General features: G+C 55.1%; 1 protein-coding gene across 2 annotated transcripts in view; it reads left to right on the top strand.

The window, feature by feature from the left end:
• The window catches only part of pmpca (peptidase, mitochondrial processing subunit alpha), a 65,379-nt gene that overhangs the window by 6,951 nt on the left and 31,759 nt on the right, over positions 1-26,669 (top strand). For both annotated transcript variants that reach the window (XM_085965236.1, XM_085965235.1), the window contains exons 4-12: positions 400-482; positions 1,274-1,368; positions 6,587-6,687; positions 7,484-7,667; positions 8,575-8,654; positions 9,170-9,262; positions 23,908-24,026; positions 26,148-26,238; positions 26,392-26,454. In XM_085965236.1, coding sequence (XP_085821362.1) covers positions 400-482; positions 1,274-1,368; positions 6,587-6,687; positions 7,484-7,667; positions 8,575-8,654; positions 9,170-9,262; positions 23,908-24,026; positions 26,148-26,238; positions 26,392-26,454 — 909 coding nt within the window. The remainder of the gene's footprint in view (positions 1-399; positions 483-1,273; positions 1,369-6,586; positions 6,688-7,483; positions 7,668-8,574; positions 8,655-9,169; positions 9,263-23,907; positions 24,027-26,147; positions 26,239-26,391; positions 26,455-26,669) is intronic.

Here is a 26,669-nt window from a genome sequence, read left to right as displayed (position 1 = left end):
CAATTGGTGCTGGATCAATTAATTTAAAATCTGAAATTTATCGATTTTTATTAACCAAAGGGTATGAGGGGATATGGGCCAAAGGCGGGTGGATGGAGTTAGATCACAGATCAGCCATGATCTCATTGAATAGCGGAACAGGCTCGAGGGGCTGAATGGCCTCCTCCTGCGCTTTTAATCCAGCCTCCTTTTCTCCATGTCTTGTCCCTCTGACCAGAGCTCGCTTGCTAGCTGTACTGCTGGGAGTTTGTTTCCTCCGGCTCAATGTTCTTGATTAATGACGCCATTCAGGACTGCGGCAGTGGCGCGGGTGGTTGTGTGTTGGTCATCCAGTGTTTCGTGTCTGGGATCAGATGGAGCTCTTTAAGCTGGTAACTGGCTGCGTGTTTTTGCCAACAGTCCACAGCACAGTTTGGCTCCAAGGATGAAATTCTCCTCACGCTGGAAAAACACGGGGGGATCTGCGACTGCCAGTCTTCCAGGTAAAAGAGGCGCCAATTGACGGCTGCGCTTTGTAACCTCGTCGCTTGCTCCTTCCGCGTGTGAGCTCGGACTGGGTGCACGATGATCAATCTTCCCGCTGATCAATCTTCCCTTTCAGCTGCGTAACTGCTCGGCGCTCTGCAGCTCCTGCGCAGCCGGTTCTCCGGCTTATAAATAGGAAACGCCGCGCATGCGCGGTACATTGAGTGGGCCGTGCACCCAAAAAGAAATTAAAGGGAACATTGGCGCTGATGTGACCATTTTCATAAATGGCAGGGAGCGACTCGAGCAGCAGGTCACTCGGTGCCGCGCGTGGTGTTGCACTGGGGCTGCACAAACTGAGGGGTACCAGGTGCGATCCCGGGGAGATCTCAGGGTGGCGGCGGAGGCACTATAGTTGACTTCAGTGCCTTTTGCGTTCGGGAATATGGGGGTGTGGTGGAAATCAGCCAGAGCTCGCGCTCCTGATGGCTGTCCCTGCTGGAAAGTGCATGTGTGCGGCTATTGAGAGAGCAGAGGAGCCGGGCTGGGTAAGGAGAGACTGTCGGCGATGCTGGAACACGGAGTGGGTGGTTTGGGGGGTGAGCAAAGGTGGGTACAGGGTCCGATAGAAGATTAAAGGGGGAGGGAATGGGGGTGAGCTGGTTTCTTCGCGATGCTGAGGATCTGTAGACCGATGGCTGGTAATCTGAAAAGTCCGAGATTGCGACAGACTCGCTCAGTGATTTCGAAGGAAGTTTGAAGCCTGTCCAGGGGCCGGGGTGAAGATTTGTTCTCAATCCTGTTTCAGGGACACGACAATGTTTGCTGTTTCCGCGGAGGCGAAGGGTCTGGACACGGTGGTGAATCTGCTCGCTGATGTGGTGCTTCAACCGAGGTTCACAGGTAAGAGGACGAGGAGATCTGTGCCAAGGCTGTCATTACACTCTCCTGATTAACTTTGCATATTCATTGCAAAAAGCGTTTTAATTCCCATTGAGAGTGTTGGCTCGCAGCAGGCGAGAGTCGGGGCCTGGGTTTCTCTCTGGTTTATGGGATGGTCAGGTCCTGTGTTTTGAGCGGGGTGGGGGGGGGGGGGCGGGGGAGGTGAGCTGCTATTTCTTTTCCCTCTTGCCTGGTGTAGGGGATCCCAACACTCCAGCATCGCCCTGGAGTCTCCGGGAATTGAAGATTAATCTCCGGGACACTGGGAGCAACACCGGGAGAGAAATCACAGGGCGTTGAAAAATTGTAAAATTCTTTTGTTTATTATTATTAAAAATATGGGAGGTGGGAAAAAGGCTGTTTGACCGACGGCCCTGAATCACCCATTGGTTAATGAAGAGTCTGATCGCTTTTTGATTGGTGCAGGAAGGGGGCGGGGCACCGCGGGGATTGACCAATGGGGGAGTGTCAGGGCGGGGCACCGCGAGGATTGACCAATGGGGGAGTGTCAGGGCGGGGCACCCTGAGGATTGACCAATGGGGGAGTGTCGGGGCGGGGCACCGCGGGGATTGACCAATGGGGGAGTGTCAGGGCGGGGCACCCTGAGGATTGACCAATGGGGGAGTGTCAGGGCGGGGCACCCTGAGGATTGACCAATGGGGGAGTGTCAGGGCGGGGCACCGTGAGGATTGACCAATGGGGGAGTGTCAGGGCGGGGCACCGTGGGGATTGACCAATGGGGGAGTGTCGGGGGGCACCGCGAGGATTGACCAATGGGGGAGTGTCGGGGCGGGGCACCGCGAGGATTGACCAATGGGGGAGTGTCGGGGGGGGGCACCGCGGGGATTGACCAGTGGGGGAGTGTCGGGGCGGGGCACCCTGAGGATTGACCAATGGGGGGAGTGTCAGGGCGGGGCACCCTGAGGATTGACCAATGGGGGAGTGTCAGGGCGGGGCACCGCGAGTATTGACCAATGGGGGAGTGTCGGGGCGGGGCACCCTGAGGATTGACCAATGGGGGAGTGTCGGGGCGGGGCACCCTGAGGATTGACCAATGGGGGGAGTGTCAGGGCGGGGCACCGCGAGGATTGACCAATGGGGGAGTGTCGGGGCGGGGCACTGCGAGGATTGACCAATGGGGGAGTGTCGGGGCGGGGCACCGCGAGGATTGACCAATGGGGGAGTGTCGGGGGGGCACCGCGGGGATTGACCAATGGGGGAGTGTCGGGGCGGGGCACCGCGAGGATTGACCAATGGGGGAGTGTCAGGGGGGGGCACTGCGAGGATTGACCAATGGGGGGAGTGTCGGGGCGGGGCACCGCGAGGATTGACCAATGGGGGAGTGTCAGGGCGGGGCACCGCGAGGATTGACCAATGGGGGAGTGTCAGGGCGGGGCACCGCGAGGATTGACCAATGGGGGAGTGTCGGGGCGGGGCACCCTGAGGATTGACCAATGGGGGAGTGTCAGGGCGGGGCACCCTGAGGATTGACCAATGGGGGAGTGTCAGGGCGGGGCACCGCGAGTATTGACCAATGGGGGAGTGTCAGGGCGGGGCACCCTGAGGATTGACCAATGGGGGAGTGTCGGGGCGGGGCACCCTGAGGATTGACCAATGGGGGAGTGTCGGGGCGGGGCACCGCGAGGATTGACCAATGGGGGCAGTGTTGGGGCGGGGCACCGCGAGGATTGACCAATGGGGGAGTGTCGGGGCGGGGCACCGTGAGGATTGACCAATGGGGGAGTGTTGGGGCGGGGCACCGCGAGGATTGACCAATGGGGGAGTGTCAGGGCGGGGCACCGCGAGGATTGACCAATGGGGGAGTGTCGGGGCGGGGCACCGTGAGGATTGACCAATGGGGGAGTGTCGGGGCGGGGCACCGCGAGGATTGACCAATGGGGGAGTGTCGGGGCGGGGCACCGCGAGGATTGACCAATGGGGGAGTGTCGGGGCGGGGCACCGCGAGGATTGACCAATGGGGGAGTGTCAGGGCGGGGCACCGCGAGGATTGACCAATGGGGGAGTGTCGGGGCGGGGCACCGCGAGGATTGACCAATGGGGGAGTGTCAGGGCGGGGCACCGCGAGTATTGACCAATGGGGGAGTGTCAGGGCGGGGCACCGCGAGGATTGACCAATGGGGGAGTGTCAGGGCGGGGCACCGCGAGGATTGACCAATGGGGGAGTGTCGGGGCGGGGCACCGTGAGGATTGACCAATGGGGGAGTGTCAGGGCGGGGCACCGCGAGGATTGACCAATGGGGGAGTGTCAGGGCGGGGCACCGCGAGGATTGACCAATGGGGGAGTGTCAGGGCGGGGCACCGCGAGGATTGACCAATGGGGGAGTGTCAGGGCGGGGCACCGCGAGGATTGACCAATGGGGGAGTGTCAAGGCGAGGCACCCTGAGGATTGACCAATGGGGGAGTGTCGGGGCGTGGCACCGCGAGGATTGACCAATGGGGGGAGTGTCAGGGCGGGGCACTGCGAGGATTGTGTGCAGTTTTGGTCGCCTTATCTGAGGAAGGATGTTCTTGCCATGGAGGGAGTGCAGCGAAGATTCACCAGGCTGATACCTGGGATGGCAGGAATGACGTATGAGGAGAGATTGGGTCGATTGGGCTTATACTCGCTGGAGTTTAGAAGAATGAGAGGGGATCTCATTGAAACTTATAAAATTCTAACAGGACTCGACAGACTAGATGCAGGAAGGATGTTCCCGATGGTCGGGGAGTCCAGAACCAGGGGTCACAGTCTAAGGATAAGGGGTAAGCCATTTAGGACTGAGATGAGGAGGAATTTCTTCACCCAGAGAGTGGTGAACCTGTGGAATTCTCTACCACAGAAGGCAGTAGAGGCCAATTCATTAAATATATTCAAGAAGGAGTAAGATATATTTCTTAAGGCTAAAGGGATCAAGGGATATGGGGAGAAAGCAGGGACAGGGTACTGAATTTGGATGATCAGCCATGATCTCATTGAATGGCGGAGCAGGTTCGAGGGGCCGAGTGGCCGACTCCTGCCCCAGCTTCTATGTTTCTATGTCGGTTTTAAGGAGCATCTTAAAGGAGGAGAGGGAGACGGAGAGGTTTAGGGAGGGAATTCCAGAGCTCGGGGCCCAGGCAGCTGAAGGCACAGCCGCCAATGGTGAAGCGATTAAAATCGGGAATGCACAAGAGGCCAGAACTGGAGGAGCGCAGAGATCTAGTCAAATCCTCGAGGGGTTTATAGAGAGCGAGGCTGTGCCTTTGCTGCATCTCACTTACTGTGGGCCCTGCTACATTATTGGACTGGGAGTGTGACAGAGACAAAGAGCTGAACACGAGGGGTTTAAAAATTCCACTGAGCTGAGATTGGTCACAGGGTCTAAAACAAGGGCATCAAGCTCATTTCCTGTCTGGGTGAGGGGGCGAATTCTCAGTCTGTGCTGAGAAAAGAAAGACTCCCATTTCTCCAGCGCCTTTCACAAGCTCGGGACGTCCCACAGTGCTTTCCAGCCAATCAAATACTTTCTTTTAAAGTGCAGTCACTGTTGTAATGTAGGAAACGCAGCAGCCAATTTGCACACAGCAAGCTCCCACAAACAGCAATGTGATAATGACCAGATAATCTGTTTTATTGCTGTTGATTGAAGGATAAATATTGGCCAGGACATTGGGGAGAACTCCCCTGCTCTTATCCAGTAGTGGCTGTGAGATCTGAGAGAGCAGACAGGGCCTAGTTTAATGTCTCATCCGAAAGACGGCACCTCCGACAGTGCGGCGCTCCCTCAGTACTGCCCCTCCGACAGTGCGGCGCTCCCTCAGTACTGCCCCTCCGACAGTGCGGCGCTCCCTCAGTACTGCCCCTCCGACAGTGCGGCGCTCCCTCAATACTGCCCCTCCGACAGTGCGGCACTCCCTCAGTACTGACCCTCCGACAGTGCGGCGCTCCCTCAGTACCGCCCCTCCGACAGTGCGGCGCTCCCTCAGTACTGCCCCTCCGACAGTGCGGCGCTCCCTCAGTACTGCCCCTCCGACAGTGCGGCGCTCCCTCAGCACCGCCCCTCCGACAGTGCGGCGCTCCCTCAGTACCGCCCCTCCGACAGTGCGGCGCTCCCTCAGTACCGCCCCTCCGACAGTGCGGCGCTCCCTCAGTACCGCCCCTCCGACAGTGCGGCGCTCCCTCAGTACCGCCCCTCCGACAGTGCGGCGCTCCCTCAGTACCGCCCCTCCGACAGTGCGGCGCTCCCTCAGTACCGCCCCTTCGACAGTGCGGCGCTCCCTCAGTACCGCACCTCCGTCCATGCGGCGCCCCCTCAGTACTGTATTGTGAGTGTCAGCCTGGATTACGAGCTCACATCTCTGGAGAGGAGCTTGAACCTGCGACTTGTGTTCCTATGGTTCACTTTCACCCTGAGGAGCTGCTCTTGCTGGGGTTGCGTCCCCGCTGCCCATCCCCCTCTGTACCTCCTCTAACTGATTGGCTGCTGGGCAAACCGTACCCCAGTGAGGGGCGGGTGGGAGTCATGAACAGTTCAACGCCAGGCTGCGGTTCATGAGTGGAGGATGTAATCCACTCTGAACTTGCCTCCTCTGCGAGATTTGCTCCCGGCTGCACAGTTGGTGCCTCCTTACCAGGGACTCTACCCCCATCCACCACCCTAAACATTCACTCCCTCCACTTGCCTGGATGAGTGCATCCAACAACACTTGAGAAGCTCGACACCATCCAGGACAAAGCAGCCCGCTTGATTGGCCCCCCAATCACCACCTTAAACATTCATTCTCTCCACCACCGGCGCACCGTGGCTGCAGTGTGTTCCATCTACAAGATGCACTGCAGCAACTCGCCAAGGCTTCTTCGGCAGCACCTCCCAAACCCGCGAACTCTTCCACCTAGAAGGACAACGGCAGCAGGCTCATGGGAACACCACCTCCTCCAAGTTCCCCTCCGAGTCACACACCATCCTGACTTAGAAATATATCGGCCGATCCTTCATTGTCGCTGGGTCAAAATCCTGGAACTCCCTCCCTAACAGCACTGTGGGAGCACCTTCACCACACGGACTGCAGCGGTTCAAGAAGGCGGCTCACCACCACCTTCTCAAAGGCAACTAGGGATGGGCAATAAATGTGTGACGCCCACAATCTGTGAATGAATAAGCGAGAGCTGTTGTATTTGTGGATTTTGTTTTGCTCAGACGAGGAGCTGGAGATGACCCGCATGGCTGCCCGCTTCGAGCTGGAGGATCTGCAGATGAGACCAGACCCCGAGCCCCTCCTCACCGAGATGATTCATGCGGTAACGTTCCTTTTCAAATTTACCCCGGGTAACGGGTTAAAGCTGCAGGTATCTGAAATAAAGTGAGACTTGTGATTATAGCAGAATTTATTTCAGGAAATGTTCCAACGGGGCGACAGGCCCAGGATTCCTCGCTGGTCTCCGCCGAGTCTGCTGACCCCGGCTAGAGCAGGGACACCATAAAGAAAGAAAACTCAAGTCCCTGGAGTGAGTGCTGGCAGGATGTTTAACCAGGGAGGGAGCATTAAGCCGTCCCACGACCTGGCTCCGAGGCGGGAGTGCTGCCCACTGAACCATGGCATTGTCCCTGAAGTTCTCGGTGCCCCAGGTTAGGGAAGGGGCCATCAGCCCAGGTTAATGCTCGCTCCCAGGTTGAATATCTTGTCAGTAATGGCTGTCTGGGCTCATGCACAATTAGATCACCCCTTAATCTTCTAAACTCGAGGGAATACAAGCCCAGTCTGTGCAACCTGTCCTCGGAATTTAACCCTTTTAGCCCCGGTATCGTTCTGGCGAGTCCGCGCTGCCCCCCCTCCAAGACCGATATATCCTTCCTGAGGGGCGGGGCCCAGGACTGAGCCCAGTTACTCCAGGTGGGGTCTGACTAGAGCTCCATACAACTGAAGCATCTCTTTGTATTCCAGCCCCCTCGAGATGAAGGGGAGACGATTTTTTATTTAAGACGCGGGTGGGCGGGAGAGGAGGAAGGGAAGTGGGAAAGCCGGGATGCCGGGTAGTTGAAGGTGCCGATTGGGAACGGTGCAGACGGTGAATATTTCCTCCTTTGTCCCACCAGGCAGCTTACCAGGACAACACGGTGGGACTGCCCAGGTTCTGCCCCGACGAGAATGTGGAGAAGATTGATCAGAAGCTGCTTCACTCGTACCTGCGGAATTACTACACCCCGGACCGGCTGGTGCTGGCTGGGGTCGGAGTGGACCACGACAAGCTGGTGGAGTACGCCAAGAAATATCTCCTGGGTATGAAGGCAGCCACGCTCCCGGCGCGAAACATACACCTCTTTCAGTTGTCCGCGCATCGGAACTCTGTCGGTGTGCAAGTAGAAATCTCTGAATGAAGTAGGTTCAGGTGAAGAAGCCATTGTGTCCGTCCTTCCCAAGTATCAAACTTACTCGTAGAATGACACAGCGCAACAGGAGGCCATTCGGCCCATCGTGCCTGTGCCGGCTCTTTGAAAGAGCTCTCCAATTAGTCCCACTCCCTGCTCTTTCCCCACAGCCCTGCAAAGTTTTCCTTTTCAACTATTTCTCCAATTTCCTTTTGAAAGTTACTATTGAATCTGCTTCCACCGACCTATCAGGCAGCGCATTCCCGATCACAACAACTCGCTGCGGAAAAACATTCTCCTCATCTCCCCTCTGGTTCTTTTGCCAATGATCTTCACTCTGTGTCCTCTGGTTACCGACCCTCCTGCCACTGGGAACAGTTTTTCCTTATTTACTCGGATCAAAACCATTCATGATTTTGAACACTTCAATTAAATCTCCTCTTAACCTTATCTGCTCGAAGGAGAACGACCCCAGCTTCTGTAATCACTCCGTATAACTGCCATTCAGCGACAGTTCAAACAGCCACACCAGAGAACAGACGGGGCCTCGGTTTAACGTCTCATTCGAAAGATGGCACCTCCGACAGTGCGGCGCTCCCTCAGCACTGCACTGGAGTATCAGCCTAGATTTTTGTGCTCAAGTCCCTGGAGTGGGACTCGAACCCACGACCTTCTGACTCGGAGGTGAGAGAGTGCTACCCACAGAATCACAGCTGACGCCGTGACTGTTGGAGTGCTGAGAGGGTGGGGAGGAGTCTCTGGATCCAGGCGAGTACTGAGTTACACTGATCAACTTCTCTCTGTCTAATGCCGCACAGGAGTGACCCCAGTGTGGGGGTCGGGAAAGCCCACCGATGTGGACCGGTCCATCGCCCAGTACACCGGGGGAATCGTGAAGGTGAGGCACCGCTCCGCGCTGCGGGAATGAACCCCCGGGGTCTGCGCGGGAATTTCTCTGGGAAAACCCCACCTGGAGAATGGAGACCAACCCCAGTGAGTCTGCAGCTGCCGCACTGTGACTGGCCACAAGGTGGAGATAAAGGGCAGTCCGGGCTGGTGGGGGCCAGAGGCTGGTCCATTTTATCTCACTCTCTGCCTGCCCTGTGCCACCAAACTCCCCCCTGTCTGCTCCCCTCCTCCCCCTGTCGCCCCCCTCCCCCCCCGCCCCCCCCAATCTCCCCCCACCCCCTCCTCCCATTCCCCCACCGGGTGAGATCTGGGGGTGGTGAATCTGTCCTTTTTCTGCTCACGCCTGCCCCCAGGTGGACAGTCCGAGGGAATCATGTGGATGACACTGGCCGAATGGACTGGACTGGTCTGACGGTGCAGCCTCCTGTTATTTTAGGGGGTGGGAAAGCAGAGGCGGGTGAACGAGACTCTGCAACACAACCCACAGTGTGTCTGATTCCTCAGGTGGAGAAGGACATGACCGATGTCAGCCCGGGACCCACGCCCATCCCGGAGCTCACTCACATCATGATTGGGCTGGAAAGCTGCTCCTTCCAGGTGAGTACAGCGTAGACCTTATAACACAAAGTCTTGGAATCATTCTTGCAAGAGGGTACGGTGTGGTGGTTGTGTCACTGGACTAATAATCCAGGGAACGTGGGTTGAAATCCCACTGCGGGCAGTTTGAGAATTTGAATTTAGTTTAAAATATCCGGAAATAAAAAGCTGGGACCAGTGAGAGTGACCATGAAACTGTCGGATTGTCGTAAAAACCCAGCGGGTTCACTAATGTCCTTCAGGGAAGGAAACCTGCCGTCCTTACCCGGTCTGGGCCTATAGGTGACTCCAGTCCCAGACCAACATCATTGACTCTAAACCGCCCTCTGAAGTGGTCACTCAGTTTGTATCAAACCCGCGACCAGCGGTTCAGGAAGAAGGCGGCTCACCGCCACCTTCCCAGGGCAACTCGGGATGGGCAATAAATGCCGGCCTCGCCAGCGACACCCACATCCCCAGAATTTAAAAAAAAAATTGGACTCATTTCCCCGTGTTAACGAGGGGAATTCCAGCCTGTGTTCATAGAATCACAGAACTTTACAGCACAGAAGGGGGCCATTTGGCCCATCTTGTCCATGCCAGCCCAATGGCCTCCTGTGCTGTAAATTTCTATGATTCTATGAACACAGGCTGTGGAACAGTGTCGAGGGAGCTTTACTCTGTATCTAACCCGTGCTGTACCTGCCCTGGGAGTGTTTGATGGGACAGTGTAGAGGGAGCTTTACTCTGTATCTAACCCATGCTGTACCTGCCCTGGGAGTGTTTGATGGGACAGTGTAGAGGGAGCATTACTCTGTATCTAACCCGTGCTGTACCTGCCCTGGGAGTGTTTGATGGGACAGTGTAGAGGGAGCTTTACTCTGTATCTAACCCGTGCTGTACCTGCCCTGGGAGTGTTTGATGGGACAGTGTAGAGGGAGCTTTACTCTGTATCTAACCCGTGCTGTACCTGCCCTGGGAGTGTTTGATGGGACAGTGTCGAGGGAGCTTTACTCTGTATCTAACCCGTGCTGTACCTGTCCTGGGAGTGTTTGATGGGACAGTGTAGAGGGAGCTTTACTCTGTATCTAACCCGTGCTGTACCTGTCCCGGGAGTGTTTGATGGGACAGTGTAGAGGGAGCTTTACTCTGTATCTAACCCGTGCTGTACCTGCCCTGGGAGTGTTTGATGGGACAGTGTAGAGCGAGCTTTACCCTGTATCTAACCCGTGCTGTACCTGCCCTGTGAGTGTTTGATGGGACAGTGTACAGGGACCTTTATTCTGTATCTAACCCGTGCTGTACCTGCCCTGGGAGTGTTTGATGGGACAGTGTAGAGGGAGCTTTACTCTGTATCTAACCCGTGCTGTACCTGCCCTGGGAGTGTTTGATGGGACAGTGTAGAGGGAGCTTTACTCTGTATCTAACCCGTGCTGTACCTGCCCTGGGAGTGTTTGATGGGACAGTGTCGAGGGAGCTTTACTCTGTATCTAACCCGTGCTGTACCTGTCCTGGGAGTGTTTGATGGGACAGTGTAGAGGGAGCTTTACTCTGTATCTAACCCGTGCTGTACCTGCCCCGGGAGTGTTTGATGGGACAGTGTAGAGGGAGCTTTACTCTGTATCTAACCCGTGCTGTACCTGCCCTGGGAGTGTTTGATGGGACAGTGTAGAGCGAGCTTTACCCTGTATCTAACCCGTGCTGTACCTGCCCTGTGAGTGTTTGATGGGACAGTGTACAGGGACCTTTATTCTGTATCTAACCCGTGCTGTACCTGCCCTGGGAGTGTTTGATGGGACGGTATAGAGGGAGCTTTACTCTGTATCTAACCCGTGCTGTACCTGCCCTGGGAGTGTTTGATGGGACAGTGTCGAGGGAGCTTTACTCTGCATCTAACGCGTGCTGTACCTGCCCTGGGAGTGTTTGATGGGACATTGTAGAGGGAGCTTTACTCTGTATCTAACCCGTGCTGTACCTGCCCTGGGAGTGTTTGATGGGGACAGTGTAGAGGGAACTTTACTCTATATCTAACCCGTGCTGTACCTGCCCCGGGAGTGTTTGATGGGGACAGTGTAGAGGGAGCTTTACTCTGTATCTAACCCGTGCTGTATCTGCCCTGGGAGTGTTTGATGGGGACAGTGTAGAGGGAACTTTATATCTAACCCGTGCTGTACCTGCCCCGGGAGTGTTTGATGGGACAGTGTAGAGGGAGCTTTACTCTGTATCTAACCCGTGCTGTACCTGCCCCGGGAGTGTTTGATGGGACAGTGTAGAGGGAGCTTTACTCTGTATCTAACCCCGTGCTGTACCTGCCCTGGGAGTGTTTGATGGGACAGTGTAGAGGGAGCTTTACTCTGTATCTAACCCGTGCTGTACCTGCCCTGGGAGTGTTTGATGGGACAGTGTAGAGGGAGCTTTACCCTGTATCTAACCCGTGCTGTACCTGCCCTGGGAGTGTTTGAAGGGACAGTGTGGAGGTAGCTTTACTCTGTATCTAACCTGTGCTGTACCTGCCCTGGGAGTGTTTGATGGGACAGTGTCGAGGGAGCTTTACTCTGTATCTAACCCGTGCTGTACCTGCCCTGGGAGTGTTTGATGGGACAGTGTAGAGGGAGCTTTACCCTGTATCTAACCCGTGCTGTACCTGCCCTGGGAGTGTTTGATGGGACAGTGTAGAGGGAGCTTTACTCTGTATCTAACCCGTGCTGTACCTGCCCTGGGAGTGTTTGATGGGACACTGTAGAGGGAGCTTTACTCTGTATCTAACCCGTGCTGTACCTGCCCCGGGAGTGTTTGATGGGACAGTGTAGAGGGAGCTTTACTCTGTATCTGACCTGTGCTGTACCTGCCCTGGGAGTGTTTGATGGGACAGTGTAGAGGGAGCTTTACTCTGTATCTAACCCATGCTGTACCTGCCCTGGGAGTGTTTGATGGGACAGTGTAGAGGGAGCTTTACTCTGTATCTAACCTGTGCTGTACCTGCCCTGGGAGTGTTTGATGGGACAGTGTAGAGGGAGCTTTACTCTGTATCTAACCCGTGCTGTACCTGCCCTGGGAGTGTTTGATGGGACAGTGTAGAGGGAGCTTTACTCTGTATCTAACCCCGTGCTGTACCTGCCCTGGGAGTGTTTGATGGGACAGTGCAGAGGGAGCTTTACTCTGTATCTAACCCGTGCTGTACCTGCCCAGGGAGTGTTTGATGGGACAGTGTCGAGGGAGCTTTACTCTGTATCTAACCCGTGCTGTACCTGTCCTGGGAGTGTTTGATGGGACAGTGTAGAGGGAGCTTTACTCTGTATCTAACCTGTGCTGTACCTGCCCCGGGAGTGTTTGATGGGACAGTGTAGAGCGAGCTTTACCCTGTATCTAACCCGTGCTGTACCTGCCCTGTGAGTGTTTGATGGGACAGTGTACAGGGACCTTTATTCTGTATCTAACCCGTGCTGTACCTGCCCTGGGAGTGTTTGATGGGACGGTATAGAGGGAGCTTTACTCTGTATCTAACCCGTGCTGTACCTGCCCTGGGAGTGTTTGATGGGACAGTGTCGAGGGAGCTTTACTCTGCATCTAACGCGTGCTGGACCTGCCCTGGGAGTGTTTGATGGGACATTGTAGAGGGAGCTTTACTTTGTATCTAACCCGTGCTGTACCTGCCCTGGGAGTGTTTGATGGGACACTGTAGAGGGAGCTTTACTCTGTATCTAACCTGTGCTGTACCTGCCCCGGGAGTGTTTGATGGGACAGTGTAGAGCGAGCTTTACCCTGTATCTAACCCGTGCTGTACCTGCCCTGTGAGTGTTTGATGGGACAGTGTACAGGGACCTTTATTCTGTATCTAACCCGTGCTGTACCTGCCCTGGGAGTGTTTGATGGGACGGTATAGAGGGAGCTTTACTCTGTATCTAACCCGTGCTGTACCTGCCCTGGGAGTGTTTGATGGGACAGTGTCGAGGGAGCTTTACTCTGCATCTAACGCGTGCTGGACCTGCCCTGGGAGTGTTTGATGGGACATTGTAGAGGGAGCTTTACTTTGTATCTAACCCGTGCTGTACCTGCCCTGGGAGTGTTTGATGGGACACTGTAGAGGGAGCTTTACTCTGTATCTAACCCGTGCTGTACCTGCCCCGGGAGTGTTTGATGGGACAGTGTAGAGGGAGCTTTACTCTGTATCTAACCTGTGCTGTACCTGCCCTGGGAGTGTTTGATGGGACAGTGTAGAGGGAGCTTTACTCTGTATCTAACCCGTGCTGTACCTGCCCTGGGAGTGTTTGATGGGACAGTGTAGAGGGAGCTTTCCTCTGTATCTAACCCGTGCTGTACCTGCCCTGGGAGTGTTTGATGGGACAGTGTAGAGGGAGCTTTACTCTGTATCTAACCCGTGCTGTACCTGCCCTGGGAGTGTTTGATGGGACAGTGTAGAGGGAGCTTTACTCTGTATCTAACCCCGTGCTGTACCTGCCCTGGGAGTGTTTGATGGGGCAGTGTAGAGGGAGCTTTACTCTGTATCTAACCCGTGCTGTACCGACCCTGGGAGTGTTTGATGGGGACAGTGTAGAGGGAGCTTTACTCTGTATCTAACCCGTGCTGTACCGACCCTGGGAGTGTTTGATGGGACAGTGTAGAGGGAGCTTTACTCTGTATCTAACCCGTGCTGTACCTGCCCTGGGAGTGTTTGATGGGACAGTGTAGAGGGAGCTTTACTCTGTATCTAACCTGTGCTGTACCTGCCCTGGGAGTGTTTGATGGGGCAGTGTAGAGGGAGCTTTACTCTGTATCCAACCCCGTGCTGCACCTGCCCTGGGAGTGTTTGATGGGACAGTGTAGAGGGAGCTTTACTCTGTATCTAACCCGTGCTGTACCTGCCCCGGGAGTGTTTGATGGGACAGTGTAGAGGGAGCATTACTCTGTATCTAACCTGTGCTGTACCTGCCCTGGGAGTGTTTGATGGGACAGTGTAGAGGGAGCTTTACTCTGTATCTAACCCGTGCTGTACCTGCCCCGGGAGTGTTTGATGGGACAGTGTAGAGGGAGCTTTACTCTGTATCTAATCCGTGCTGTAGCTGCCCTGGGAGTGTTTGATGGGACAGTGTAGAGGGAGCTTTACTCTGTATCTAACCCGTGCTGTACCTGCCCTGGGAGTGTTTGATGGGACAGTGTAGAGGGAGCTTTACTCTGTATCTAACCCGTGCTGTACCTGCCCTGGGAGTGTTTGATGGGACAGTGTAGAGGGAGCTTTACTCTGTATCTAACCCGTGCTGTACCTGCCCCGGGAGTGTTTGATGGGACAGTGTAGAGGGAGCTTTACTCTGTATCTAACCCCGTGCTGTACCTGCCCTGGGAGTGTTTGATGGGGCAGTGTAGAGGGAGCTTTACTCTGTATCTAACCCGTGCTGTACCGACCCTGGGAGTGTTTGATGGGGACAGTGTAGAGGGAGCTTTACTCTGTATCTAACCCGTGCTGTACCTGCCCTGGGAGTGTTTGATGGGACAGTGTAGAGGGAGCTTTACTCTGTATCTAACCCGTGCTGTACCTGCCCTGGGAGTGTTTGATGGGACAGTGTAGAGGGAGCTTTACTCTGTATCTAACCCCGTGCTGTACCTGCCCTGGGAGTGTTTGATGGGACAGTGTAGAGGGAGCTTTACTCTGTATCTAACCCATGCTGTACCTGCCCTGGGAGTGTTTGATGGGACAGTGTAGAGGGAGCTTTACTCTGTATCTAACCCCGTGCTGTACCTGCCCTGGGAGTGTTTGATGGGACAGTGTAGAGGGACATTTACTCTGTATCTAACCCGTGCTGTACCTGCCCTGGGAGTGTTTGATGGGACAGTGTAGAGGGAGCTTTACTCTGTATCTAACCCGTGCTGTACCTGCCCTGGGAGTGTTTGATGGGACAGTGTAGAGGGAGCTTTACTCTGTATCTAACCCCATGCTGTACCTGCCCTGGGAGTGTTTGATGGGACAGTGTAGAGGGACATTTACTCTGTATCTAACCCGTGCTGTACCTGCCCTGGGAGTGTTTGATGGGACAGTGTAGAGGGAGCTTTACTCTGTATCTAACCCCGTGCTGTACCTGCCCTGGGAGTGTTTGATGGGACAGTGTAGAGGGAGCTTTACTCTGTATCTAACCCGTGCTGTACCTGCCCTGGGAGTGTTTGATGGGACAGTGTAGAGGGAGCTTTACTCTGTATCTAACCCGTGCTGTACCTGCCCTGGGAGTGTTTGATGGGACAGTGTAGAGGGAGCTTTACTCTGTATCTAACCCCGTGCTGTACCAGCCCTGGGAGTGTTTGATGGGACAGTGTAGAGGGAGCTTTACTCTGTATCTAACCCGTGCTGTCCCTGCCCTGGGAGTGTTTGATGGGACAGTGTAGAGGGAGCTTTACTCTGTATCTAACCCGTGCTGTACCTGCCCTGGGAGTGTTTGATGGGACAGTGTAGAGGCAGCTTTACTCTGTATCTAACCCGTGCTGTACCTGCCCTGGGAGTGTTTGATGGGACAGTGTAGAGGGAGCTTTACTCTGTATCTAACCCGTGCTGTACCTGCCCTGGGAGTGTTTGATGGGACAGTGTAGAGGGAGCTTTACTCTGTATCTAACCCGTGCTGTACCTGCCCTGGGAGTGTTTGATGGGACAGTGTAGAGGGAGCTTTACTCTGTATCTAACCCGTGCTGTACCTGCCCTGGGAGTGTTTGATGGGACAGTGTAGAGGGAGCTTTACTCTGTATCTAACCCGTGCTGTACCTGCCCTGGGAGTGTTTGATGGGACAGTGTAGAGGCAGCTTTACTCTGTATCTAACCCGTGCTGTACCTGCCCTGGGAGTGTTTGATGGGACAGTGTAGAGGGAGCTTTACTCTGTATCTAACCCGTGCTGTACCTGCCCTGGGAGTGTTTGATGGGACAGTGTAGAGGGAGCTTTACTCTGTATCTAACCCGTGCTGTACCTGCCCTGGGAGTGTTTGATGGGACAGTGTAGAGGGAGCTTTACTCTGTATCTAACCCCGTGCTAAACCAGCCCTGGGAGTGTTTGATGGGACAGTGTAGAGGGAGCTTTACTCTGTATCTAACCCGTGCTGTACCTGCCCTGGGAGTGTTTGATGGGACAGTGTAGAGGGAGCTTTTCTCTGTATCTAACCCGTGCTGTACCTGCCCTGGGAGCGTTTGATGGGACAGTGTAGAGGGAGCTTTACTCTGTATCTAACCCCGTGCTGTACCTGCCCTGGGAGTGTTTGATGGGGCAGTGTAGAGGGAGCTTTACTCTGTGTCTAACCCGTGCTGTACCGACCCTGGGAGTGTTTGATGGGGACAGTGTTGAGGGAGCTTTACTCTGTATCTAACCCGTGCTGTACCGACCCTGGGAGTGTTTGATGGGACAGTGTAGAGGGAGCTTTACTCTGTATCTAACCCGTGCTGTACCTGCCCTGGGAGTGTTTGATGGGACAGTGTAGAGGGAGCTTTACTCTGTATCTAACCCGTGCTGTACCTGCCCTGGGAGTGTTTGATGGGGCAGTGTAGAGGGAGCTTTACTCTGTATCCAACCCCGTGCTGCACCTGCCCTGGGAGTGTTTGATGGGACAGTGTAGAGGGAGCTTTACTCTGTATCTAACCCGTGCTGTACCTGCCCCGGGAGTGTTTGATGGGACAGTGTAGAGGGAGCTTTACTCTGTATCTAACCTGTGCTGTACCTGCCCTGGGAGTGTTTGATGGGACAGTGTAGAGGGAGCTTTACTCTGTATCTAACCCGTGCTGTACCTGCCCCGGGAGTGTTTGATGGGACAGTGTAGAGGGAGCTTTACTCTGTATCTAACCCGTGCTGTTCCTGCCCTGGGAGTGTTTGATGGGACAGTGTAGAGGGAGCTTTACTCTGTATCTAACCCGTGCTGTACCTGCCCTGGGAGTGTTTGATGGGACAGTGTAGAGGGAGCTTTACTCTGTATCTAACCCGTGCTGTACCTGCCCTGGGAGTGTTTGATGGGACAGTGTAGAGGGAGCTTTACTCTGTATCTAACCCGTGCTGTACCTGCCCCGGGAGTGTTTGATGGGACAGTGTAGAGGGAGCTTTACTCTGTATCTAACCCCGTGCTGTACCTGCCCTGGGAGTGTTTGATGGGGCAGTGTAGAGGGAGCTTTACTCTGTATCTAACCCGTGCTGTACCGACCCTGGGAGTGTTTGATGGGGACAGTGTAGAGGGAGCTTTACTCTGTATCTAACCCGTGCTGTACCTGCCCTGGGAGTGTTTGATGGGACAGTGTAGAGGGAGCTTTACTCTGTATCTAACCCGTGCTGTACCTGCCCTGGGAGTGTTTGATGGGACAGTGTAGAGGGAGCTTTACTCTGTATCTAACCTGTGCTGTACCTGCCCTGGGAGTGTTTGATGGGACAGTGTAGAGGGAGCTTTACTCTGTATCTAACCCGTGCTGTACCTGCCCCGGGAGTGTTTGATGGGACAGTGTAGAGGGAGCTTTACTCTGTATCTAACCCGTGCTGTCCCTGCCCTGGGAGTGTTTGATGGGACAGTGTAGAGGGAGCTTTACTCTGTATCTAACCCCGTGCTGTACCTGCCCTGGGAGTGTTTGATGGGACAGTGTAGAGGGAGCTTTACTCTGTATCTAACCCGTGCTGTACCTGCCCTGGGAGTGTTTGATGGGACAGTGTAGAGGGAGCTTTACTCTGTATCTAACCCGTGCTGTACCTGCCCTGGGAGTGTTTGATGGGACAGTGTAGAGGGAGCTTTACTCTGTATCTAACCCGTGCTGTACCTGCCCTGGGAGTGTTTGATGGGACACTGTAGAGGGAGCTTTACTCTGTATCTAACCCATGCTGTACCTGCCCCGGGAGTGTTTGATGGGACAGTGTAGAGGGAGCTTTACTCTGTATCTGACCTGTGCTGTACCTGCCCTGGGAGTGTTTGATGGGACAGTGTAGAGGGAGCTTTACTCTGTATCTAACCCATGCTGTACCTGCCCTGGGAGTGTTTGATGGGACAGTGTAGAGGGAGCTTTACTCTGTATCTAACCCATGCTGTACCTGCCCTGGGAGTGTTTGATGGGACAGTGTAGAGGGAGCTTTACTCTGTATCTAACCCGTGCTGTACCTGCCCCGGGAGTGTTTGATGGGACAGTGTAGAGGGAGCTTTACTCTGTATCTAACCTGTGCTGTACCTGCCCTGGGAGTGTTTGATGGGACAGTGTAGAGGGAGCTTTACTCTGTATCTAACCCATGCTGTACCTGCCCTGGGAGTGTTTGATGGGACAGTGTAGAGGGAGCTTTACTCTGTATCTAACCCGTGCTGTACCTGCCCCGGGAGTGTTTGATGGGACAGTGTAGAGGGAGCTTTACTCTGTATCTAACCTGTGCTGTACCTGCCCTGGGAGTGTTTGATGGGACAGTGTAGAGGGAGCTTTACTCTGTATCTAACCCGTGCTGTACCTGCCCCGGGAGTGTTTGATGGGACAGTGTAGAGGGAGCTTTACTCTGTATCTGACCTGTGCTGTACCTGCCCTGGGAGTGTTTGATGGGACAGTGTAGAGGGAGCTTTACTCTGTATCTAACCCGTGCTGTACCTGCCCTGGGAGTGTTTGATGGGACAGTGTAGAGGGAGCTTTACTCTGTATCTAACCCGTGCTGTACCTGCCCCGGGAGTGTTTGATGGGACAGTGTAGAGGGAGCTTTACTCTGTATCTAACCTGTGCTGTACCTGCCCTGGGAGTGTTTGATGGGACAGTGTAGAGGGAGCTTTACTCTGTATCTAACCCGTGCTGTACCTGCCCTGGGAGTGTTTGATGGGACAGTGTAGAGGGAGCTTTTCTCTGTATCTAACCCCGTGCTGTACCTGCCCTGGGAGTGTTTGATGGGACAGTGCAGAGGGAGCTTTACTCTGTATCTAACCCGTGCTGTACCTGCCCTGGGAGTGTTTGATGGGACAGTGTCGAGGGAGCTTTACTCTGTATCTAACCCGTGCTGTACCTGTCCTGGGAGTGTTTGATGGGACAGTGTAGAGGGAGCTTTACTCTGTATCTAACCCGTGCTGTACCTGCCCCGGGAGTGTTTGATGGGACAGTGTAGAGCGAGCTTTACCCTGTATCTAACCCGTGCTGTACTTGCCCTGTGAGTGTTTGATGGGACAGTGTACAGGGACCTTTATTCTGTATCTAACCCGTGCTGTACCTGCCCTGGGAGTGTTTGATGGGACGGTATAGAGGGAGCTTTACTCTGTATCTAACCCGTGCTGTACCTGCCCTGGGAGTGTTTGATGGGACAGTGTCGAGGGAGCTTTACTCTGCATCTAACCCGTGCTGTACCTGCCCTGGGAGTGTTTGATGGGACATTGTAGAGGGAGCTTTACTTTGTATCTAACCCGTGCTGTACCTGCCCTGGGAGTGTTTGATGGGACACTGTAGAGGGAGCTTTACTCTGTATCTAACCCGTGCTGTACCTGCCCTGGGAGTGTTTGATGGGACAGTGTCGAGGGAGCTTTACTCTGTATCTAACCCGTGCTGTACCTGTCCTGGGAGTGTTTGATGGGACAGTGTAGAGGGAGCTTTACTCTGTATCTAACCCGTGCTGTACCTGCCCCGGGAGTGTTTGATGGGACAGTGTAGAGCGAGCTTTACCCTGTATCTAACCCGTGCTGTACTTGCCCTGTGAGTGTTTGATGGGACAGTGTACAGGGACCTTTATTCTGTATCTAACCCGTGCTGTACCTGCCCTGGGAGTGTTTGATGGGACAGTGTCGAGGGAGCTTTACTCTGCATCTAACCCGTGCTGTACCTGCCCTGGGAGTGTTTGATGGGACATTGTAGAGGGAGCTTTACTTTGTATCTAACCCGTGCTGTACCTGCCCTGGGAGTGTTTGATGGGACACTGTAGAGGGAGCTTTACTCTGTATCTAACCCGTGCTGTACCTGCCCTGGGAGTGTTTGATGGGACAGTGTAGAGGGAGCTTTACTCTGTATCTAACCCGTGCTGTACCTGCCCTGGGAGTGTTTGATGGGACAGTGTAGAGGGAGCTTTACTCTGTATCTAACCCCGTGCTGTACCTGCCCTGGGAGTGTTTGATGGGACAGTGTAGAGGGAGCTTTACTCTGTATCTAACCCGTGCTGTACCTGCCCTGGGAGTGTTTGATGGGACAGTGTAGAGGGAGCTTTACTCTGTATCTAACCCGTGCTGTACCTGCCCTGGGAGTGTTTGATGGGACAGCGTAGAGGGAGCTTTACTCTGTATCTAACCCCGTGCTGTACCAGCCCTGGGAGTGTTTGATGGGACAGTGTAGAGGGAGCTTTACTCTGTATCTAACCCGTGCTGTACCTGCCCTGGGAGTGTTTGATGGGACAGTGTAGAGGGAGCTTTACTCTGTATCTAACCCGTGCTGTACCTGCCCTGGGAGTGTTTGATGGGACAGTGTAGAGGGAGCTTTACTCTGTATCTAACCCGTGCTGTACCTGCCCTGTGAGTGTTTGATGGGACAGTGTAGAGGGAGCTTTACTCTGTATCTAACCCGTGCTGTACCTGCCCTGGGAGTGTTTGATGGGACAGTGTAGAGGGAGCTTTACTCTGTATCTAACCCCGTGCTGTACCTGCCCTGGGAGTGTTTGATGGGACAGTGTAGAGGGAGCTTTACTCTGTATCTAACCCGTGCTGTACCTGCCCTGGGAGTGTTTGATGGGACAGTGTAGAGGGAGCTTTACTTTGTATCTAACCCCGTGCTGTACCTGCCCTGGGAGTGTTTGATGGGACAGTGTAGAGGGAGCTTTACTCTGTATCTAACCCGTGCTGTACCTGCCCTGGGAGTGTTTGATGGGACAGTGTAGAGGGAGCTTTACTCTGTATCTAACCCGTGCTGTACCTGCCCTGGGAGTGTTTGATGGGACAGTGTAGAGGGAGCTTTACTCTGCATCTAACCCGTGCTGTACCTGCCCTGTGAGTGTTTGATGGGACAGTGTAGAGGGAGCTTTACTCTGTATCTAACCCGTGCTGTACCTGCCCTGGGAGTGTTTGATGGGACAGTGTAGAGGGAGCTTTACTCTGTATCTAACCCCGTGCTGTACCTGCCCTGGGAGTGTTTGATGGGACAGTGTAGAGGGAGCTTTACTCTGTATCTAACCCGTGCTGTACCTGCCCTGGGAGTGTTTGATGGGACAGTGTAGAGGGAGCTTTACTCTGTATCTGACCTGTGCTGTACCTGCCCTGGGAGTGTTTGATGGGACAGTGTAGAGGGAGCTTTACTCTGTATCTAACCCGTGCTGTACCTGCCCTGGGAGTGTTTGATGGGACAGTGTAGAGGGAGCTTTACTCTGTATCTAACCCGTGCTGTACCTGCCCCGGGAGTGTTTGATGGGACAGTGTAGAGGGAGCTTTACTCTGTATCTAACCTGTGCTGTACCTGCCCTGGGAGTGTTTGATGGGACAGTGTAGAGGGAGCTTTACTCTGTATCTAACCCGTGCTGTACCTGCCCTGGGAGTGTTTGATGGGACAGTGTAGAGGGAGCTTTTCTCTGTATCTAACCCCGTGCTGTACCTGCCCTGGGAGTGTTTGATGGGACAGTGCAGAGGGAGCTTTACTCTGTATCTAACCCGTGCTGTACCTGCCCTGGGAGTGTTTGATGGGACAGTGTCGAGGGAGCTTTACTCTGTATCTAACCCGTGCTGTACCTGTCCTGGGAGTGTTTGATGGGACAGTGTAGAGGGAGCTTTACTCTGTATCTAACCCGTGCTGTACCTGCCCCGGGAGTGTTTGATGGGACAGTGTAGAGCGAGCTTTACCCTGTATCTAACCCGTGCTGTACTTGCCCTGTGAGTGTTTGATGGGACAGTGTACAGGGACCTTTATTCTGTATCTAACCCGTGCTGTACCTGTCCTGGGAGTGTTTGATGGGACAGTGTAGAGGGAGCTTTACTCTGTATCTAACCCGTGCTGTACCTGCCCCGGGAGTGTTTGATGGGACAGTGTAGAGCGAGCTTTACCCTGTATCTAACCCGTGCTGTACCTGCCCTGGGAGTGTTTGATGGGACAGTGTAGAGGGAGCTTTACTCTGTATCTAACCCCGTGCTGTACCTGCCCTGGGAGTGTTTGATGGGACAGTGTAGAGGGAGCTTTACTCTGTATCTAACCCGTGCTGTACCTGCCGTGGGAGTGTTTGATGGGACAGTGTAGAGGGAGCTTTACTCTGTATCTAACCCCGTGCTGTACCTGCCCTGGGAGTGTTTGATGGGACAGTGTAGAGGGAGCTTTACTCTGTATCTAACCCGTGCTGTACCTGCCCTGGGAGTGTTTGATGGGACAGTGTCGAGGGAGCTTTACTCTGTATCTAACCCCGTGCTGTACCTGCCCTGGGAGTGTTTGATGGGACAGTGTAGAGGGAGCTTTACTCTGTATCTAACCTGTGCTGTACCTGCCCTGGGAGTGTTTGATGGGACAGTGTAGAGGGAGCTTTACTCTGTATCTAACCCCGTGCTGTACCTGCCCTGGGAGTGTTTGATGGGACAGTGTAGAGGGAGCTTTACTCTGTATCTAACCCGTGCTGTACCTGCCCTGGGAGTGTTTGATGGGACAGTGTAGAGGGAGCTGTACTCTGTATCTAACCTGTGCTGTACTCACGCACTTTCCAACAAGGGGTGTTGGATAGTGATCGTGGCGAGCCCGGGTTAGTTACAGAGTAAAGCTCCCTCTACACTGTCTCATCAAACACTCCCAGGGTCGGTACAGCACGGGTTAGATACAGAGTAAAGCTCCCTCTACACTGTCTCATCAAACACTCCCAGGGCCGGTACAGCACGGGTTAGATACAGAGTAAAGCTCCCTCTACACTGTCCCATCAAACACTCCCAGGGCAGGTACAGCACGGGTTAGATACAGAGGAAAGCTCCCTCTACACTGTCCCATCAAACACTCCCAGGGCAGGTACAGCACGGGTTAGATACAGAGTAAAGCTCCCTCTACACTGTCCCATCAAACACTCCCAGGGCAGGTACAGCACGGGGTTAGATACAGAGTAAAGCTCCCTCTACACTGTCCCATCAAACACTCCCAGGGCAGGTACAGCATGGGTTAGATACAGAGTAAAGCTCCCTCTACACTGTCCCATCAAACACTCCCAGGGCAGGTACAGCACGGGGTTAGATACAGAGTAAATCTCCCTCTACACTGTCCCATCAAACACTCCCAGGGCAGGTACAGCATGGGTTAGATACAGAGTAAAGCTCCCTCTACACTGTCCCATCAAACACTCCCAGGGCAGGTACAGCACGGGTTAGATACAGAGTAAAGCTCCCTCTACACTGTCCCATCAAACACTCCCAGGGCAGGTACAGCACGGGGTTAGATACAGAGTAAAGCTCCCTCTACACTGTCCCATCAAACACTCCCAGGGCAGGTACAGCACGGGTTAGATACAGAGTAAAGCTCCCTCTACACTGTCGCATCAAACACTCCCAGGGCAGGTACAGCACGGGTTAGATACAGAGTAAAGCTCCCTCTACACTGTCGCATCAAACACTCCCAGGGCAGGTACAGCACGGGTTAGATACAGAGTAAAGCTCCCTCTACACTGTCGCATCAAACACTCCCAGAGCAGGTACAGCACGGGTTAGATACTGAGTAAAGCTCGCTCTGTGTTGTGCAGTTTGATGGGTGAGTGTGATTGGAAGGTTCTTTCTTCGGTTTCAGGAGGACGATTTCATCCCCTTTGCCGTGCTGAACATGATGATGGGCGGCGGGGGCTCCTTCTCGGCCGGGGGTCCGGGCAAGGGCATGTTCACCAGACTCTACCTCAATGTATTAAACAGGTCAGTCCCAGTACCTGCTCTCGCACTCAGGACTGGCTGTGCTCCGGAGCCCCGTTGGGGGGAAGGGGACAGCGGCTGGGCCGGGGGAGGTGAAGGGGGGCCGGGCCCGGTCCTGGGTGGGGGTGGGGGAGGTGAAGGGGGGCCCGGTCCTGGGTGGGGGAGGTGAAGGGGGGGCCGGTCCTGGGCGGAGGGGGAATCTCTTGTCCGCCGGGCGACTGACCTGGGCCGAGAAGCTGGCACCGGACTGTGACTGGTGATGTCAGCTTTGCGCCGTTGGGGGGGGGGGGGGTGCAGCCCGAGACTTTCGCCACCGGTGCAGCCTCAGTTCGAGGGGGGTCGTGGCACCAAACTCCCACCCTAGGGGGAGCACCCTGGCACAGCAGCACCGGACACGGAGCAGGTACCTCGTCCTCTACGACAGGGCTGGTGCCAGATACAGTGAGACGGTGCCTGGCACACAGGGAATGCTGATAGGAGGCCGGAATCCTGCAGGATCCCTGGAATCCTGACCTGCAGCAACAGCTAACGAAATGGGCCTATGAATAAATAAATAAAACGATCCGTGATACGGCCTCACTCCTGGATCTCCTCATTGCAGACCCTGACACTTAAAAGCTGGGTCAAATTGAAATGAGAAAGAACTCCCATTTCTCCAGCGCCTTTCACCACCTCAGGACGTCCCAAAGCACTTCACAGCCAATGAAGCACTTTTTTTGAAGTGTAGTCACTGTTGTATTGTGGGTAACACGGCAGCCAATTTATGCACAGCAAATCCCACAAACAGCAATGTGACAATGACCAGAGCATCTGTTTTAGTGTTGTTGGTTGAGGGATAAATATTGGCCCCAGGACACCGGGGAGAACTTCCCTGCTCCTCTTCCAGAAGTGGCTGTGGGATCTCTTGTGTCTACCTGAGAGAGCGGTCGGGGCCTCAGTTTAACGTCTCATCCGAAAGACGGCCCCTCCGACAGTGCAGCGCTCCCTCAGTACTGCCCCTCCGACAGTCCGGCGCTCCCTCAGTACTGCCCCTCCGACGGTGCGGCGCTCCCTCAGTACTGCCCCTCCGACAGTGCGGCGCTCCCTCAGTACTGCCCCTCCGACGGTGCGGCGCTCCCTCAGTACTGCCCCTCCGACGGTGCGGCGCTCCCTCAGTACTGCCCCTCCGACAGTGCGGCGCTCCCTCAGTACTGCCCCTCCGACAGTGCGGCGCTCCCTCAGTACTGCCCCTCCGACAGTGCGGCGCTCCGACAGTGCGGCGCTCCCTCAGTACTGCCCCTCCGACAGTGCGGCGCCCCCTCAGTACTGCCCCTCCGACGGTGCGGCGCCCCCTCAGTACTGCCCCTCCGACGGTGCGGCGCCCCCTCAGTACTGCCCCTCCGACGGTGCGGCGCCCCCTCAGTACTGCCCCTCCGACGGTGCGGCGCTCCCTCAGTACTGCCCCTCCGACAGTGCGGCGCTCCCTCAGTACTGCCCCTCCGACAGTGCGGCGCTCCGACAGTACTGCCCCTCCGACAGTGCGGCGCCCCCTCAGTACTGCCCCTCCGACGGTGCGGCGTCCCCTCAGTACTGCCCCTCCGACGGTGCGGCGCCCCCTCAGTACTGCCCCTCCGACGGTGCGGCGCCCCCTCAGTACTGCCCCTCCGACGGTGCGGCGCCCCCTCAGTACTGCCCCTCCGACGGTGCGGCGCCCCCTCAGTACTGCCCCTCCGACGGTGCGGCGCCCCCTCAGTACTGCCCCTCCGACGGTGCGGCGCCCCCTCAGTACTGCCCCTCCGACGGTGCGGCGCCCCCTCAGTACTGCCCCTCCGACGGTGCGGCGCCCCCTCAGTACTGCCCCTCCGACGGTGCGGCGCCCCCTCAGTACTGCCCCTCCCGACAGTGCGGCGCCCCCATCAGTACTCCACTGGAGTGTCGGCCTTGATTTTTGCGCTCAAGTGTCTGGAATGGGACTTGAACCCACAAAATTCTGACTCCGAGGCGAGAGTGCTGCTGAGCCACAACTGACACTGAATTGGGTAGGGAGTGAATGGGAGTCCATGTTCCCCGATCCATTGGTGTGCGACCGTTTCTTAGAGAGTTGGATTGTAAACATCAGACTGACTGGCTCACTCTCTCCCTCAGACACCACTGGATGTACAACGCCACCGCCTATCACCACAGCTACGAGGATACTGGGCTGCTGTGTATACACGCCAGCGCTGATCCTAAACAGGTACTGAGCCCCACTCTATCACCAGACGCCTTTTAGAACCGCATTGCATTGTACCACTCGGTCCACAGTGAAAACCTGCTACTTCTAGGATTCCTCCATGACTTATGGCTGAGTTGCTCACCATGACTATCTGTTTCTTGTGTCACATCACAGGTCAGGGAGATGGTGGAAATTATCACTCGAGAATTTATTCTGATGGCCGGGTCAGTGGGAGAGGTGAGTGCACAAGCTGAATTTCATAGTGAATCGTTCCATGAGACCAATACTTTACAGACTAAGTCAGTCAGACACGGAGAGGGGGATGCAGAGAGGGGCAGGCTCAGTCAGAGAGGCAGAGTCAGACAGACACACAAGTAGAGAGAGACATGCACGCACACACCCAACTGCCGCCCACTCCGACTGATAAGAATGATCGGAGATGGTGGCGCACT

Source organism: Somniosus microcephalus, chromosome 23, assembly GCF_052327205.1.
Source record: "Somniosus microcephalus isolate GS21.2 chromosome 23, FLI_Smic_1.0, whole genome shotgun sequence".
Lineage (NCBI taxonomy): Eukaryota > Metazoa > Chordata > Chondrichthyes > Squaliformes > Somniosidae > Somniosus > Somniosus microcephalus.
The sequence above is the reverse complement of the archived record's forward strand: the minus strand, read 5'-3'. Positions and strand labels throughout refer to the sequence as shown.